The sequence below is a fragment of the Liolophura sinensis genome, chromosome 8 (assembly GCF_032854445.1).
Source record: "Liolophura sinensis isolate JHLJ2023 chromosome 8, CUHK_Ljap_v2, whole genome shotgun sequence".
NCBI classification, from domain to species: domain Eukaryota; kingdom Metazoa; phylum Mollusca; class Polyplacophora; order Chitonida; family Chitonidae; genus Liolophura; species Liolophura sinensis.
In genome coordinates this window covers 34,649,717-34,665,968 of record NC_088302.1, presented here as the reverse complement: position 1 = coordinate 34,665,968, position 16,252 = coordinate 34,649,717, and the positions used below count along the sequence as shown (strand labels likewise).

Here is a 16,252-nt window from a genome sequence, read left to right as displayed (position 1 = left end):
CTTGATTTTTTTGGAGAAGGAACCAAGCAGTGTCTTAAAAAATCGCCACCTGATTTTTTAAGAAAGAACTTTTATGAAAATATTGATATATAGATTTGTTTGGTGCTTATATTGTCCTTGCATGAGGATATAAAGGATTTGCCTTCATATGTAACATTTTCCCACACCTTCACAGGTGTGTTTTTAGTCCAAACTCTTTCATCAATATTAAAAGGCTAAAGAAGTCCTCATGTACCCTGTGACCTGTCAGAAATGTTAGGTAACTATGGTTGATGACATTTGCTGTACCGTTAGTGTTCAGAGAAAGTTTCACAAAAAGTTATTTAGACAAGCAATGGAGAAAATTGAGGATGTTGAATGTTTGTGAGCTGCCTAAATTCTGAAGAAAAGGAGTGTCATTTGTGCCTTCAGAATACAGCGAGACAGTTCATCGGTAAATTAAGATAAAAAAAAGTTGGCTAACACTTTACGTGTATAACAATTCACATGATACAGGAGGACTTTATGACCTTAAGAAATGAAAGAGTTTGATCTCAAAACTACCCAATTATCCATTTGAGATGTAATTTAATATCTAATGTGTGATAATACTATGAAGTTACAATTACGTGTACATACACTGTAGCCTGTGTTTTCTCTGTATCTCTGACCAGGAAGCAGCTCGTTCCATTCTGCTTAGAGTGACAAGTCAGGCCAGTGCTGGCAGGTAAGGTATAAAGAGTCAGAGATAACACTTGGTCAGCATTGGCTATCATGGCAAGGGGTACATGTATAATGTGCATGTAGCATTGGCTATCATGGTAAGGGGTACATGTATAATATGCATGTAGCATTGTGTGTCATGGTAAGGGGTACATGTATAATGTGCATGTAGCATTGGCTATCATGGTAAGCGGTATATGTGTAATGTGCATGCAGTATTGGGTGTCGTGGTAAGGGGTACATGTATAATGTGCATGTGGCATTAGGTGGCGTGGTAAGGGGTACATGTATAATGTGCATGTAGCATTGTGTGTCATGGTAAGGGGTACATGTATAATATGCATGTAGCATTGGCTATCATGGTACGCGGTATATGTGTAATGTACATGTAGCATTGGGTGTCATGGTAAAGGGTACGTGTATAATGTGCATGTGGCATTAGGTGTCCTGGTAAGGGGTACATGTATAATGTGCATGTAGCATTGGCTATCATGGTAAGGGGTACATGTATAATGTGCATGTAGCATTAGGTGTCATGGTAAGGGGTACATGTAAAATCTGCATGTAGCACTGCAGGAAATTAGACCCAAAATGTGTACTTTCGATGTCAGTACTGTAATTCTTTTATTTCTGGATGCATCTGCACAGTCCTTTTAGCCAGTATACATTTAATGGTAGAAGGAATACACTGTTTCTCTTTTCTTACATGGTGAGTCCATCTAATGAACAATATATACATATCTTTACTTTCAAAAAGAAAACAAAAGAGAGAAATTTGATTTTTTTGGCCTGATAACTAGAAGAATTACATTGGTAACAGTCTTCATTGGTTGCAGCAGTCTTGGGAATCTTTTGTGATGGGGGTCAGCAGGCCAAGAGACTTTAATACTGATCAGTGTTAGTATACTGTAATTGGGTAGGGCATCATATATTGTTGTTGTTGGCCTGATGCTAGTATACTGTAATTGGGTAGGGCATCATATATTGTTGTTGTTGGCCTGATGTTTGTATACTGTAGTCGGGTAGGGCATCATATATTGTTGTTGTTGGCCTGATGTCTGTATACTGTAGTCGGGTAGGGCATCATATATTGTTGTTGTTGGCCTGATGTTTGTATACTGTAGTCGGGTAGGGCATCATATATTGTTGTTGTTGTTTGCCTGATGCTAGTATCCTGTAATTGGGTAGGGCATTATATATTGTTGTTGTTGGCCTGATGCTAGTATCCTGTAATTGGGTAGGGCATTATATATTGTTGTTGTTGGCCTGATGCTAGTATACTGTAAGTTGGTAGGGCATCATATATTTTTGTTGTTGGCCTGATGCTAGTATACTGTAATTGGGTAGGGCATCATGTATTGTTGTTGTTGGCCTGATGCTAGTATCCTGTAATTGGGTAGGGCATCATGTATTGTTGTTGTTGGCCTGATGCTAGTATCCTGTAATTGGGTATGGCATCATGTATTGTTGTTGTTGGCCTGATGCTAGTATCCTGTAATTGGGTAGGGCATTATATATTGTTGTTGTTGGCCTGATGCTAGTATCCTGTAATTGGGTATGGCATCATGTATTGTTGTTGTTGGCCTGATGCTAGTATCCTGTAATTGGGTAGGGCATTATATATTGTTGTTGTTTGCCTGATGCTAGTATACTGTAATTGGGTAGGGCATCATGTATTGTTGTTGTTGGCCTGATGCTAGTATCCTGTAATTGGGTAGGGCATCATGTATTGTTGTTGTTGGCCTGATGCTAGTATCTTGTAATTGGGTAGGGCATTATATATTGTTGTTGTTGGCCTGATGCTAGTATCCTGTAATTGGGTAGGGCATTATATTTTGTTGTTGTTGGCCTGATGCTTGTATACTGTAATTGGGTAGGGCATCATGTATTGTTGTTGTTGGCCTGATGCTAGTATACTTTAATTGGGTAGGGCATCATGTATTGTTGCCGTTGGCCTGATGCTAGTATACTGTAATTGGGTAGGGCATCATGTATTGTTGTTGTTGGCCTGATGCTAGTATACTGTAATTGGGTAGGGCATCATTAGGGATCCCGTTCTCCCGAACGGGATCCCTATTGTAATCGTTCTGTTTTTTCTTATTATTATTATTATTATTATTATTATTATTTTTTTTTTTTTTTCACCGACTTTGTTCGCATGGAAACTTTTTTACCGTTCAACATACAGGTCTGAAATTTTGCACACATATTCTGGCGGTGAATATCTCGGGACAAATTCTCCACTTTTTTGCTATGTCACGTGGTTCGGACGCCATATTGGATTTTGTGTAAAACTTTTAAAAATCTTCTTCTCAAGAACCACTGAACCGATCAGTTTCAAATTTGACATGCAGCTAGTAAGTTACGAGTTCTTTAAAGTTTGCGAAAATGGTTCACTTCCGGTCAAAATTCTGGAAGTTCGCCATTGGTCAAATTTGTGACGTCACAAAAAGTTCTCAAAGTTCAATTGTTCTGAACGTTTTCTGATGTATCTTGGGCTGCTGATTCTGAATCTGCATGTATTTTTTGCATATCTGTGTAACTTTTTGAGATATTAGCAAAAAACTCAAAAAAGTGACGTAACTTCAATGACCTGTAACTCGAGATCTGTGGCAGCTAGAAATGTGCAACCTGCACGAAATTGTAGCCCAAGACATGCTCTTTCGAGCATTCGTCAATGGATTTGAGCTCCGATCAATGGTTTTCTCGCTACAAGCGCTTAAATCACAACACCGTTTTTTGTTTAGAAAAAGATTGGAATTCTATTGATTTAACATGGAGTTAGATGGGGACTGGACTGGGTTTGTAGTATTTGACCTGATGCTTTCGGCTACACTGTCCGTGATCTCCCGAAACGGTTGTAGGATGACATTGATTCCAGTTCCCATCTAACTCCAGTACTCTATTAGATGGCGTAGAGATCTAACTACAACAGCAAACGACGTGGACCTGTAAAAGTTAGCTTTGTTTTGCGCAGACCTCGTCCTCTTTACTATACGTTAAACAGGCCAGTGTGATAGACATATAAAGACATATGCCGTGGTACAAGTGCTGACTTTCTAACGATGGCCGAGCTATCAGTGGAGCAGTGAGTCTGTGCATGGCAGGTCGTGGATTGAGATGTGAATCTTCAAACTTGCTGTTACACTGGTCGTGTTTTCGCGTTATTTCTTACAATTAGCGGGCTAAGTCTGCCAAGGAACGACCGGTTTTCACTGGGCATAGCGTAGCATCATTAAGGTCGCCGATCTATTCGAGGGAATGCAAATGACCGGCCGACTGCCTCAGTGACAAACGGTGTAAGGTCGCAAGGTAACTTTGAAAGCCGTGTATGTGGAACATGTGTCCTTTGAACACAGAACATGAAGATGAAAACGTCATCGATCCGATCCGGGATCCCGGCCTAGGATCTGCTATTCGCAGATCCATTCTAGTATATTCTTGTTGTTGGCCTGATGCTAGTACCCTGTAATTGGGTAGGGCATTATATATTGTTGTTGTTGGTCTGATGCTGGTCTACTTTAATTGGGTAGGGCATCATATGTAGTTGTGTCCTCGACATAGCATTCCACTGAAGCAGCACTGTATGTAAATGTTTGGAACCAGCCTGTTGTAAGTAGTCACCATGATTTTGAAATGGCCAAATGAGTGCTAAAAGCCCAGTTAAATATCAGTCAGAGGAAGAATTATTAAACGTTATGAAATGTGTGTGGTCGATTGAGTTGCTCCCAATTACATGTAGTAACTGAGAACTGGTTAGTAACACAGATTAGAGAACTGGTTAGTAACTCAGAGTACTGATAAGTAACTCAGATTAGAGAACTGGTTAGTAACTCAGAGAACTGGTTAGTAACACAGATTAGAGAACTGGTTAGTAACATAGATTAGAGAACTGGTTATCGACTCAGATTAGAGAACTGGTTAGTAACTCAGATTAGAGAACTGGTTAGTAACTCAGATTAGAGAACTGGTTAGTAACTCAGAGAACTGGTTAGTAACTCAGATTAGAGAGATGGTTAGTAACTTAGATTTGAGAACGTGTTTGTAACTCAGAACCAAGGAACTAAATGTGACATAAATTTACATGCAGATGTTTCCAGCAGTTTTTGCCATTTCTGATGTTTCTTGCTCAAAACTTTTTTGTAAATCATTTACTGAAAGTTGACATTTCTCGTCCATAATCTTTATGACTGCTTTTACAGAAAGAAAAAAATTGTGAGGTGTTAACCTTTTGAAGTAATTAAAAGTTTTAACATTTAACACATTCCTATTAAACACAGTGACTGGTGTGTTTCAGTGGGAAGTGGGCCTGGTTGCGTCTGGGGTTGCACCAAGTGAAGAAGACTGACCACACAGCGGCAATGACCTCATTCCAGGCGGCACTCAGGGCTGACCCTGCTGACAAGTAAGTAAACTGATGATTTGTCCAGTGGGCTTTTTTTACTTATTTTTTTTATTTCTTTATTTATTTATTTATTTGACTGATGTTTTACACCGTATCCAGAGTATTTCACATATACCAGCCCAGTGGAAAGCCATGACCCCCGCAGGTTTGCTGGACTGACTCGCGGACAGACAGAGCAATTTGTTGCAGTCTGATCTCAGCTGGTAAAGGCATAAGTTGTACATTAGACTCCAGGTTGGCAAATGAGCAGGATGCAGAATGTTAATATGTTATAGATGAAAATAGGTCTTCCCAGATGTATTGTTTTACTTTATTATGTGCATATAGGTATTTATGTTCACTGTTCTTCACTATCCACTGTGTGGTATCCACTGAACGCAGTTAACGTTTTCATATCATTCTTTGTATTGATGCCATTGTCTGTGTGATTGTGGGACTAGACACATTCCCAGGTCTTTTGTATACAACAAAATGCTTCACAATTATACCTGTGTTTTGTAGTCATGTGTGGGAGTGCCTGGCAGAGGCCTACCTGACCCGAGGGAGCTACACAGCTGCTCTTAAAGCCTTCACCAAAGCCCTGGAGGTAACAATTTAATATTTAAGGACATGTAAGCATCAAAAGTAAGTTTCCCCAAAAGAATGTTTGACATTTGCCAAGACGTTTGCCCAATCGTTGTGAAATTTTGCAAGCAACATCTTAGTAATCCAGTCAACACACTGTAAAAAAGATTACCCTGTAGATAATCATGTGTTCCAAAGAGCATGCACAAATGCATTATTGGTCGCATTTTGAAAATTTAACGTACAGATTGAAGATAATTTTGACTACGTATACGACCAGATAATGTTAAAATTTGGTATAACCACCATGCTTTTGTATCACCCTAAGACATAGAACTTGCATTGTGTTAATGAGGCATGTGATCTAATTTTGAGGGATGACAAACCACTCCTCCTTAAGCAGATTTCTGTAAATATCATCAAGATCGGACACCATCCTAACACAGTGATACACGGCTTGTTTCCCACAAATGTTCAATGTGAATGAGATCCAGGGAATAAACAGGCCATTGCATGTGCTCAGTGCCTTCATGTTGAAAGAGGACATTTATCACTCTGGCACACTGTGGATGAGCATTGCCCTCCATAATAAAAAGAAATCAGTTGCCATCTTGAATCTGTAAAATTTTCAAAATCCGACCCACAATGCATTTGCACATGCTCAGTGGAACACATTTGTTTCTCCAGGGTAATCTTTGCCAAAGGGTGCTAGCTTGATTACTGAAATACTCTGCGCGAAATTTCACAATGATTAGGCTGATATCTTGGTAAATATCAAACACTGTTTTCGAGGGAAGTTGCTTTTGATGCACTGTTAAGTTGATTAGTCAAATCAGATATTGGTGTTCATTCATCCTAAGAGGTTGATATTAAACCAATATATGTTGATGAGAATTTGAAAATAAAAAAAATAAGTTGTAAATGTATCAGGTATTTTCTAAGTAAAGCTGACAGTTTTCTCAGTGGTGTAAATGTGATCAGAAGTCATACTATAAATATTGAAAGGGGTAAAGGAGGCCAATTTGAGTGTATGACGATTTTGGTTCTGAAGATGTTTATCAACCTCTCTGTTATGCATTTTAACAGTCTGGCATGAAATATGTTTTCTTCATAGCTGGACCCTTCATCTGTATACTGTCTATACCAGTAAGTATCTACTATTAAGATCTTTTCTTTGAACACTGATTTTGCTCTTTTAACTATAGTAAGTTTCATTACATGTACATCTGCATGTAATTGATTTTGCTAATGTTTTTCTGTGTATTAGTATTTATAGAATTTATAGTATTTATTTGTCTTAAAATCTTATGAAATATATAATAGTGCATCCCTAATTTACTCTACAAGCTTATAATCCTTATACTTATTAAACAGATTAAATTAATTTTTGTTTGCATTCACACCTGAGGGCAGAATTTATAAATAGTTTTGTTATGAAAACTGTACGGGGCAATGTTTTGTTTTGCTGTGGAGGGGAAGGGGGAGGTGTCTCCGTGGCTCAGTTGGATAGTGTGCTAGCACAGCGTAATGACCCAGGAGCCTCTCACCATTGAGGTCGCTGTGAGTTCAAGTCCAACTCATGCTGGCTTCCTCTCCGGCCGTATGTGGGAAGGTCTTCCAGCAACCTGCGGATGGTCGTGGGTTTCCCCAAGGCTGTGCCCAGTTTCCTCCCACCATAATGCTGGCTGCCCTCGTATAAGTGAAATATTCTCGAGTACAGCGTAAAACGCTAATCAAATAAAATCAAACCAAATTTTGCTGTAGGATATCATTCATCAAACAGACACTAGGCCAGTTCACAGAGGCTGTATCAGAGTATAAGGCTGTTCTGGAAACCTCCCCACACTATGTGCCGGCCATGAAAGGTACTGTAAATCTTCAACCTTTTCAACCACTGAAGCACCTATTCACAGTGGGATTTATGGTTGCAATTATTATGAAAATCGTGCTAAAACTGATTGTTGGTGTCATGAAAGATACAAGCTTCACAAAACTCTGCATATTATTAGTTTTCTCAGAATATTACAAAATATTCGTTGCATAGGTGGTTGAAAAGGTCGAAGAATTAGGAAAATGTAAAGCCCTATTCCTTCATATTAACACATTATTTACCATTATTGAATCATTTTATCTGAAATATTCCCAACTGTTGCAACCAATGAGTGCTTTTTGTTTTTATTCGTTTTGTGGAATTAATTCTTCAGTGACCTGTAAACAGATTCTAAATGAAATATTCGTTCAAATCCTCAGTGAAAAAATAAACAGTAGCATTTTAGGAGTGTGCATTCGTATGTATGCAGGCTATAGTGATAGTGATAGTCCAGCATTAAGCCTGGTTGTCAATATTTTGTCTCTGTATGTTTTCGTATTTGACTTTGCGGCACAAAGATTAAAATAAAATGCATAGCATTGCTGAAATGTGTTCCTGCGTAGTGTGAGAAATAATACTTTAACATAGGCAGATGCTCAGTTGTTAATCCTCTCTATTTATTTAGTTATTTATTTGATTGGTGTTTTACACCATGCTCAAGAATATTTCACTTATACAACAACGACCAGCTTTATGGTGAGAGGAAACCAGGCAAAGCACGGAGTTCCTGACAGACCTTCCCACGAACGGCTGGAGAGGTTAATACCCCTCTAGTTAGATCCTGATGTGTCATGTCACCCGATCTGGCTTGTAGGTTTGGGAGAGACTTTGATTCTTTTGGCCAGAAGTCATCTCAAGCAATCGTTCAACTTGCGAGCCAAGGATAACTGCTCAGAGGCCATAGATTATCTGACACAGTAAGTCAACCTGCCGATTACATGTTCATAAAACCAATTAAATTCATGACATTGTACATGTAGCTTGAGGAATTCAGTGATTCTTACTTTAATATTGTGGGTGAATTTGATGAGATGAAAATGTTTCTTTCAGTTTTTAGAGTGATATATGAAAATGATAATTATCAAAGGCCTAATCATTAACCTGTATATGTACTCACATTCCATATATTAAACTTTGTGTATTGTATATACAGGTAAAATTTAAAAAATGTTTTTTAATGCATGTGAGGTCACATTTCCAGCCGGTGAATGAATTTATGATTATTTTCATTTTCCATGAGATGGATATGGTGTCAGTCATTTGTTCATTTCTGACTGTCTTGTCTCCTCTCTCCCCCTAGGGGTGCGGCTATTCGCCCTGACCTCTCATGTCTGTGGAAACTCCTGGGGGATGCCTGTACTGTATTACAGCCTCTATCTGACAAAGGCTTCAGGTAGGTAGTCCAAAAATAATTCTGTAGCTTTATTCTGCTGAACAGAATATAGTCACATTTTAGGTAGGAAAATATGCCGACTCAGATGTTTGGAATATATATATATATACATGTGCAATTCATGCTTACATAGACCTAATTAGCATCAGATATCAGTGACTGAAGAGTTGTCCTTGTGGGAGGAAGGGCCAGGTGGAAGAGGGGTTGAGAGGGTGTGATTTATAGGCTAGGTAGACCAATTGGAAACAGTTTTCGGCCAAGACAGACTGACAAACACTACATATATATGGTACTAGTACGTGCTGGATAATCCAACTAATTCATATTTTGAAATCAGAATATTGTATTCAGTTTCAGTGGAAAGAAATCAAAACAAAGCCCAGAAAATGTACTTTTTCCCATCACGTTATGCTGGTTTACTCAGTGATTTGGAGATGAATATAACAAAAAGTACAGTATAAACTTTTACTGACACACATGTACGTGTACTTAAAAGCAACATTTATCTGTGACATACACTGTACATACATGTATCATTTTCTTGTTTTCTATATATTCACTCAGTTAAAGAGTCCTGTCTCATCCCAGTCTGTCTGCCTATGTATTATGGAGTCCAGTTTTATAGGTATTCTTCATTGTTTCTTTATGCCCAGTGTCTCCGTCCCACTAAAGCTTATTGAATTAGGGGATAAGTCCAGTGAGAAGAAGAGAAGTTTATCAAAGGAGGAGTTGCTGAAGCTTGGGGCAAGGTAATTCTTATTTATGTCTGGACAACAATTAAAATCTAAACATACATGTTCTGTAGAAATGGAGAGCTTTAAGTGTGTTTGGGGAATATGGCCTTGTTATGTTTAGCCTTCTGGTTACTTACCTACCACTTACGACTTCAACTTTTAAACTTTTTTTTATTTTGAAGAATTTGTTTGACCTTTTAATATCATCTTATGAGGTATTTTAAAACTTTCTTCTTAATTTTGCTTTTCTCAGGTGTTATGGGCAAGCCTTGAAGCTCCTCCCAGATTGTGCTGCCCTGTGGCATGACCTTGGGGTCAACTATTTCTACCAATCACAGCTCCTGTCTGGAGCAGCTGCAGTCGACGTGGCAACAAAATCTCTCCATATTCTACAGAAGGCTGTTATGTTAGACCCCCTGGATTTCAGGCACTGGACTGCTCTGGGCAGAGTAGCATGTTACCCTGGTATACAAGGAACTGATTCATTCAGTTTTTCTGGTTCAAAGATTTTCATTTTGATGATTGTGATAAAGCTTGTTGTTCTGTTACATGTAGTTAGCATACATTGCCGATGTTCATGCAGTAAAGCAAATTGTTATTCCTCATGGGGTAATTCTTGGTTTCCATTGGTCGTTGGACGGTCACATGATATTCCGCAAAACATCATGTACATCGATCACGCACGCAAAAAAATGCAACATCACACAAAGTGTTATCCCATGTTCACGAGGCAGTATTCAACAATCTCGTGCTGATATCCAATAATCGTGTGCGTTTATTCCACAGTATTATCTCCCTTTGAGAGCTCTCTGGCGTCTGCTTGTGCGTAAAGTAAAACAGCTGGAAAATGGTTATAGCTCCCTTACTGACTTACAAATTCGGGGATTTTAAAGTACAACTCAAAAATGTACTGTTTTTCAGTATAATAAAACATACGGTGCACAATGTGGGGTGAGACATCAGGAATATTTACCTCTCAACAAGTTACATTCAACTCCGGCTTCGCCCTCGTTGAGTACACTTCTCTCGAGCTGACCATTGGTGATGTCCCACCCCACTGCATGCATCATGTGTATAATATATTAGCATCATTTCATTTATAATGCATGTACATTTATATCGTGTCATTACCCATTTACTGTTACATACATGTATAAGACTTATCTGCTATATAACAAATGAGGATCATTAACTTGCACATTGTAAATTATTTGTTGATTTTTGTTCAGTAAGTAGTTCAGTCATTCTCATTTCACATATAATAAGAGATGAATAGAATGCATTTCACATATAATAAGAGATGAATAGAATGCATTTCACATATAATAAGAGATGAATAGAATGCATTTCACATATAATAAGAGATGAATAGAATGCATTTCACATATAATAAGAGATGAATAGAATGCATTTCACATATAATAAGAGATGAATAGAATGCATAGAATCGCATCTGTGGCATTCATTTCTGGTGAGAAAGGCAAGATGCAGGAATATATCTCATAATTATAGATGTGCGAGAAAACAGTTTGTGAATGAAATAAAATACATATAGGAGCAATGTGTAGTTTACTTGTCGCAGTTATTGGTGATGCGATTGTTTAGATCGTATTTATGTAAATTATTTTTACAGGTGTGAACAATCCCAGCCTAGCCCAGCACTGTTTCATCAAGTCCATCCTGGCAGAACGCAATGTGAGTATTTGAAAAACACTTCTACCCTGGCACAAAATTCTTTATTCATCCAGAATGGTATGCCGCTCACTTTCCGGGGGTTTAAGTTCTGAATAACAGATGACCATCTTAACAGATCACTGCTGTGAACTCAACATTCTGATATACCCTGCACTGAACATTCTCTTGTGGCAAAAGAAGTCGCCATATATGTTGGCAGTACAGGACTTTACGTTGGATCAGAATCCGTTTATCCTGTTTTCGTCATAACTACCATAACACAAAATTACAGGAATGTTGAAAATCAACAGAAAATAGATTATTTCACATTATTAAAGTTAAGAACTTGAAATCCGTAAAATCTGCCCTGACATCTTCACTGGGAGCATCTGCTTTAATATGTGGCTAGTATTTTTAGTATTGGAATAAATTGTGGTGGGTTTTTTGCAAGCAAATCTATGAAAATCCATTTAGATTCTGGTAAAAAATTTAAAAAAGAAAAACAAAATGGCCTGCAGAATTGTATGACCTTTATTTACAGTTATAAATTCATTTTCATGTTTCAGAATGTAGTGGCATGGACAAACCTGGGGACTCTGTACCTGAAAAATGACAATGTTAAGGTAAGAACAAACTGAACGCACACATAAATGTACATGTTTGCTTATATTGTGAAAGTGTCTAAATACTTCAATTCTTCTGCTTTTTGCATGTTTGCAAGGTGTTTATTCTGAAAACATTTTTCTGTGCAGACTGATAAAATTATACTTTTGTGAAGCCCTGAAATTTGTCAATGTGTCAAACCAATGCAGTTTTGTGTCCAAAATGTAATAATAAATATGAATAAATTGCACTGAAAGTTGTTCTGTCATATGCGAATATGTTGAGGTATTTGGGAAGTCATGCTACCAGTATGCAGCTGTCCAACCTACCTGCATGTATAAAAAGGTGTAGAGACAACGTGGATGGAGCCACCATTGTGGGCAGCGTGGAATTGTGTCGGAAAATTGCACTGTAGTTGTTAAAACATGGACACTGGGAGAAAAAGGTTCATGTGACTGGAGTTCTCAGGAGTATTCCAATTGTACAACAGTGGTAGGAAGAAAAATGAAAGACAAAACTGTTGATACGAAGTGGACATACAGCTTATGGATGATGGGATTGCTTCTGTTGATGGCTGGTATTGATGAATTGATGACAGGACTGATTGTGTTTATGCCAGGTTTTGCTGGTGTATTGTCCCAGAAAGAGCATCGTATCGAGTATACATATGTGGGAAGGGCTGCCAAACGACAAGCGAATGGTTGTGGGTTTCCCCCAGGCTCTGCTCGGTTTTTCCCCACCATAATTCTCGAAGTCATAGTAGAAGTGAAATATTCTTGAGTTGACGTAAAATACCAATCAGATAAATCAGTAAATAAGTGAGGTACAACCTGACAAGTTGATGTTTGCTTTCAGCTTGCCCATGATGCCTTCACTGTGGCTCAGAGCCTAGATCCTACATCTAGGTGTAGCCACCATTGATCCTACGAAGTCATAGTAGAAGTGAAATATTCTTGAGTTGACGTAAAATACCAATCAGATAAATCAGTAAACAAGTGAGGTACAATCTGACAAGTTGATGTTTGCTTTCAGCTTGCTCATGATGCCTTCACTGTGGCTCAGAGCCTAGATCCTACATATGTAGCCTGCTGGATTGGTCAGGTAAGTATTCAAATAATCACGGCTAAAGTATTTAAGTCCTTATACCTGCACCTGTGACATATATTTAATTTGATTTTACATGTTTATGCAAATTATGTGTACTGCAAGAATGCAGCAGTATTTTGTTTCACCAACAGCTCAGCAGTTAGAACGATGGCATTGTGATCTTATGGTTTGGAAGGTATATACTGTAATTCTTCAGCCTTTTAGCGTTTGTGCAAGGTGTTTATCCAAGCATATTCTGAAGGCATTATTTTGTGTAGACTGATAAAAATGCACTTTTTATGAGGCCGTAAAATTGGCTAATCCGACCATTGTGGTTTTGTCTCCAAAATTAACTCAAATAGGTGCATGAATTACACTGAAAGTTGCTCTTCAATATGCGAAAAGGTTGAGGAATTGAGATATGTACGTGTAGAATTAAGTACTGTTAACTTCAGCTTGACCTTTATAACACCCTCTGCTATGTGTACCTGTTGCAGGCCATGATAGCAGAGACTGTAGGGCATGAGGATGCCATGGACCTATTCAGGCACACCACAGAGCTGGGCCATCATGTGAGTGTTTATTAATTGCGGCGTGACACTAATTATCAAACTCTCACATGAAGTGAATATTGTTAATAGATTATACATGTAAGCAGTCATTCAGGTAACAATAATGCATAATAATACTGCATATTCCGTCACATGTCTTGATTTATTCATTTGATTCGTGTTTTACGCTGTACTCAAAGAATATTTCACTTATACGACGATGGCCAGCATTATGGAGGAAACCTGGGGGGAACACTCGACCATCCGCAGGTTGCTGCCAGACCGCCAGATTTTTTAAGGTGCAACTTTGCTAAACTGCCATGTGATACTGAGACGATAGATATGATGACATAGAGCCAACCGGTACTTGGACTTTCCTTTTATACCTTTTTTAAGCAGGTAATGAAATGCCAAATCTTTGGGTCATAGTAAAGAATCGACTTTGAAAGAAACCCTAGTCTAGACAGGCCACTCTATCAACAAAGAAGAATTTGAAAAACTGAGGGACAAAACTCCTAAGAATCTCACTCGAGCCAGTGTTTTTTTTTTTTTGACTACAGGATTATTCTGTATTAAGATTATTTATTTATTTATTTGATTGTTGTTTAATGTCAGTTTATTATTATTAGGGATATATGTATAAAATTAAGCTTTTCTAGTACATATGGTATATGGCATTTAAAATATGTTTTGAAGTTTCCTTACATCGTAACTTGTGCTGCATGGTATAGTTTATATATATAAGTACATGTATGTGCATTATGCTCTCATACTGAAAACTGCATCTTGATGGGTTGTCTGTTCTGCAGCTTGATAAAGTACCTCATGATGTGGTGTGTGTTTTTGCAGTTGGAGTCTGCTCTGGGTTATGGTCACTGGGTGTGCACTGTGATGAGGGACCTGGAGAAGAGAGACTCTGAGATGTACAAGTACTGTGTAGAGCAGATGGCTGCCATACCCATGGCCTCTGATGCTCTGTCCAGGTATCTGGGTAAGTACATGTGGAAATGGAATTCAAGCACAATCTCAAATTGATCTTGTATTGGGCAGTGTTTTAGCGTCATTCAGTGATTTAGGTTTCCTCCAACCATTACAAATTTTTCATAGTCCTGATAGTCCACATGATGATCTTCTCTACCTCAGAGAATTGAATGAATTACAGATAAATTAAAGCTGTTGTCCAACAGCATTGCCAGGGTCCACGCGACTAGACTTTTACGACTTCGGGTAGCCATCATTTACAATAGGCAAAGTACTGAAGACGGGAATAAAGATCAGGCAGCTTTGATCTGCTGATACCTAAGGACAAAAGTTGGTGCCCGAGAGTGGGAGACAGAAAGAATACATTGTTGCAGAGCTGATGCCCATTCCCACGGTAAACTGCCGTCAATGGTTCATGCAATCTAGCAGGAAGCTCCCATGTTATTTATATAGGATGGTTATGTCAAATTTTTGGTGGTTTTCAGTCATAACATGAAAACAACACAAAGTACAAAAATAATTCTTGCAGATTTAAAATCGTGATGTCAGGGGGCACTAGATAGTGTGTTTGTTTTATGATTTTAAGCAGTTTTAATAATTGACCTACTTTTGAGCCAATTTCATTGGTCAGTTTTGGCTTTATTTGCATACCAAACTAAAAGTTTTTTTTAAAATATGGCTAGGGCGATCCACCTAAAAACTGTAAGCTAAAAGTTCATCTCAGTAGGTTTAGCCGTTTTGGAGAAGAAGCTTTTTTAGCTTAACAATGAAAATCAAAATGGCTGCTAAATCATGTGACTGGTAAAACAACATGAAAGGTCAAAAGCTGCTTCGTATATTCCTCATTAAAACTCCAAACTTTAGTTTTTCTACCTTTTATTATTTTCGAGATATTACAATTTTACGAAGTTGACGAAGAATAAAAATAATAATAATCCAAACGATTTCAAGAGGTGTCCTGCTAGGAACTAACGTGGACCCCTAATAAATAAATAAGTAACCAACTAACTCGTGAGTTTTGACCTACACTGGCTGAGGCAATAAATACATGGACATAAAGCTCAGGACTGTAATCTTGTGACTATTCTGCCGTCCTCAGACAACTGACCACAAACTGTACTTTTGTACAACATGGGACAACAATCAGATATCATCAAAATACACGTCTAGATTGGAGGACTAGAAGTACATAATTCTGATAAAAATATTAGTCAGTCTTTAGGGTTTAAGTTCAAAGGGTCTAACTGTATTCATGTTAATTTTTTCAGATCGAATGAAAACCAATCCAACAGCTTATAACATGTATGGCCTCTTGCTGGAAAAACAAGGCCTACTTCAGTCAGCAGCTGAGGCTTTCACAAGGTACCTACATTTGTATATCCCTTATTTTTGAGCTAAAAACTGTACATCTGTAGTGTTTTTTATAGGATGATCTGCTGGACTTGTCACAATTTGAGTAACAAGATGAAAATAAGGGGTGAAAATACATAGATGTGAAATTAAACTGGGCTGATTGAGAAATAATAGCTTGATTCTACACTTGTCCCATTACATGTAAGTTTGACTCATGCTGGTTTCCTCTCCAGCCCTACGAGGGAAGGTCTGGAAACAACCTGCGGATGGTTGTGGGTTTCCCTCAGGCTTTGCCCGGTTTCCTCCCACCATAATGCTGACCGCCGTCGTATAAGT

General features: G+C 38.2%; 1 protein-coding gene across 1 annotated transcript in view; it reads left to right on the top strand.

Moving 5' to 3' along the window:
* Positions 1–16,252, top strand: part of LOC135473455 (tetratricopeptide repeat protein 37-like) — a 29,656-nt gene that overhangs the window by 10,513 nt on the left and 2,891 nt on the right. The window contains exons 17-31 of the mRNA XM_064753305.1: positions 654–706; positions 5,000–5,107; positions 5,609–5,693; positions 6,786–6,817; positions 7,436–7,536; positions 8,356–8,458; positions 8,842–8,934; positions 9,588–9,683; positions 9,922–10,133; positions 11,302–11,363; positions 11,909–11,965; positions 12,978–13,046; positions 13,529–13,603; positions 14,432–14,573; positions 15,832–15,925. Coding sequence (XP_064609375.1) covers positions 654–706; positions 5,000–5,107; positions 5,609–5,693; positions 6,786–6,817; positions 7,436–7,536; positions 8,356–8,458; positions 8,842–8,934; positions 9,588–9,683; positions 9,922–10,133; positions 11,302–11,363; positions 11,909–11,965; positions 12,978–13,046; positions 13,529–13,603; positions 14,432–14,573; positions 15,832–15,925 — 1,382 coding nt within the window. The remainder of the gene's footprint in view (positions 1–653; positions 707–4,999; positions 5,108–5,608; positions 5,694–6,785; positions 6,818–7,435; positions 7,537–8,355; positions 8,459–8,841; positions 8,935–9,587; positions 9,684–9,921; positions 10,134–11,301; positions 11,364–11,908; positions 11,966–12,977; positions 13,047–13,528; positions 13,604–14,431; positions 14,574–15,831; positions 15,926–16,252) is intronic.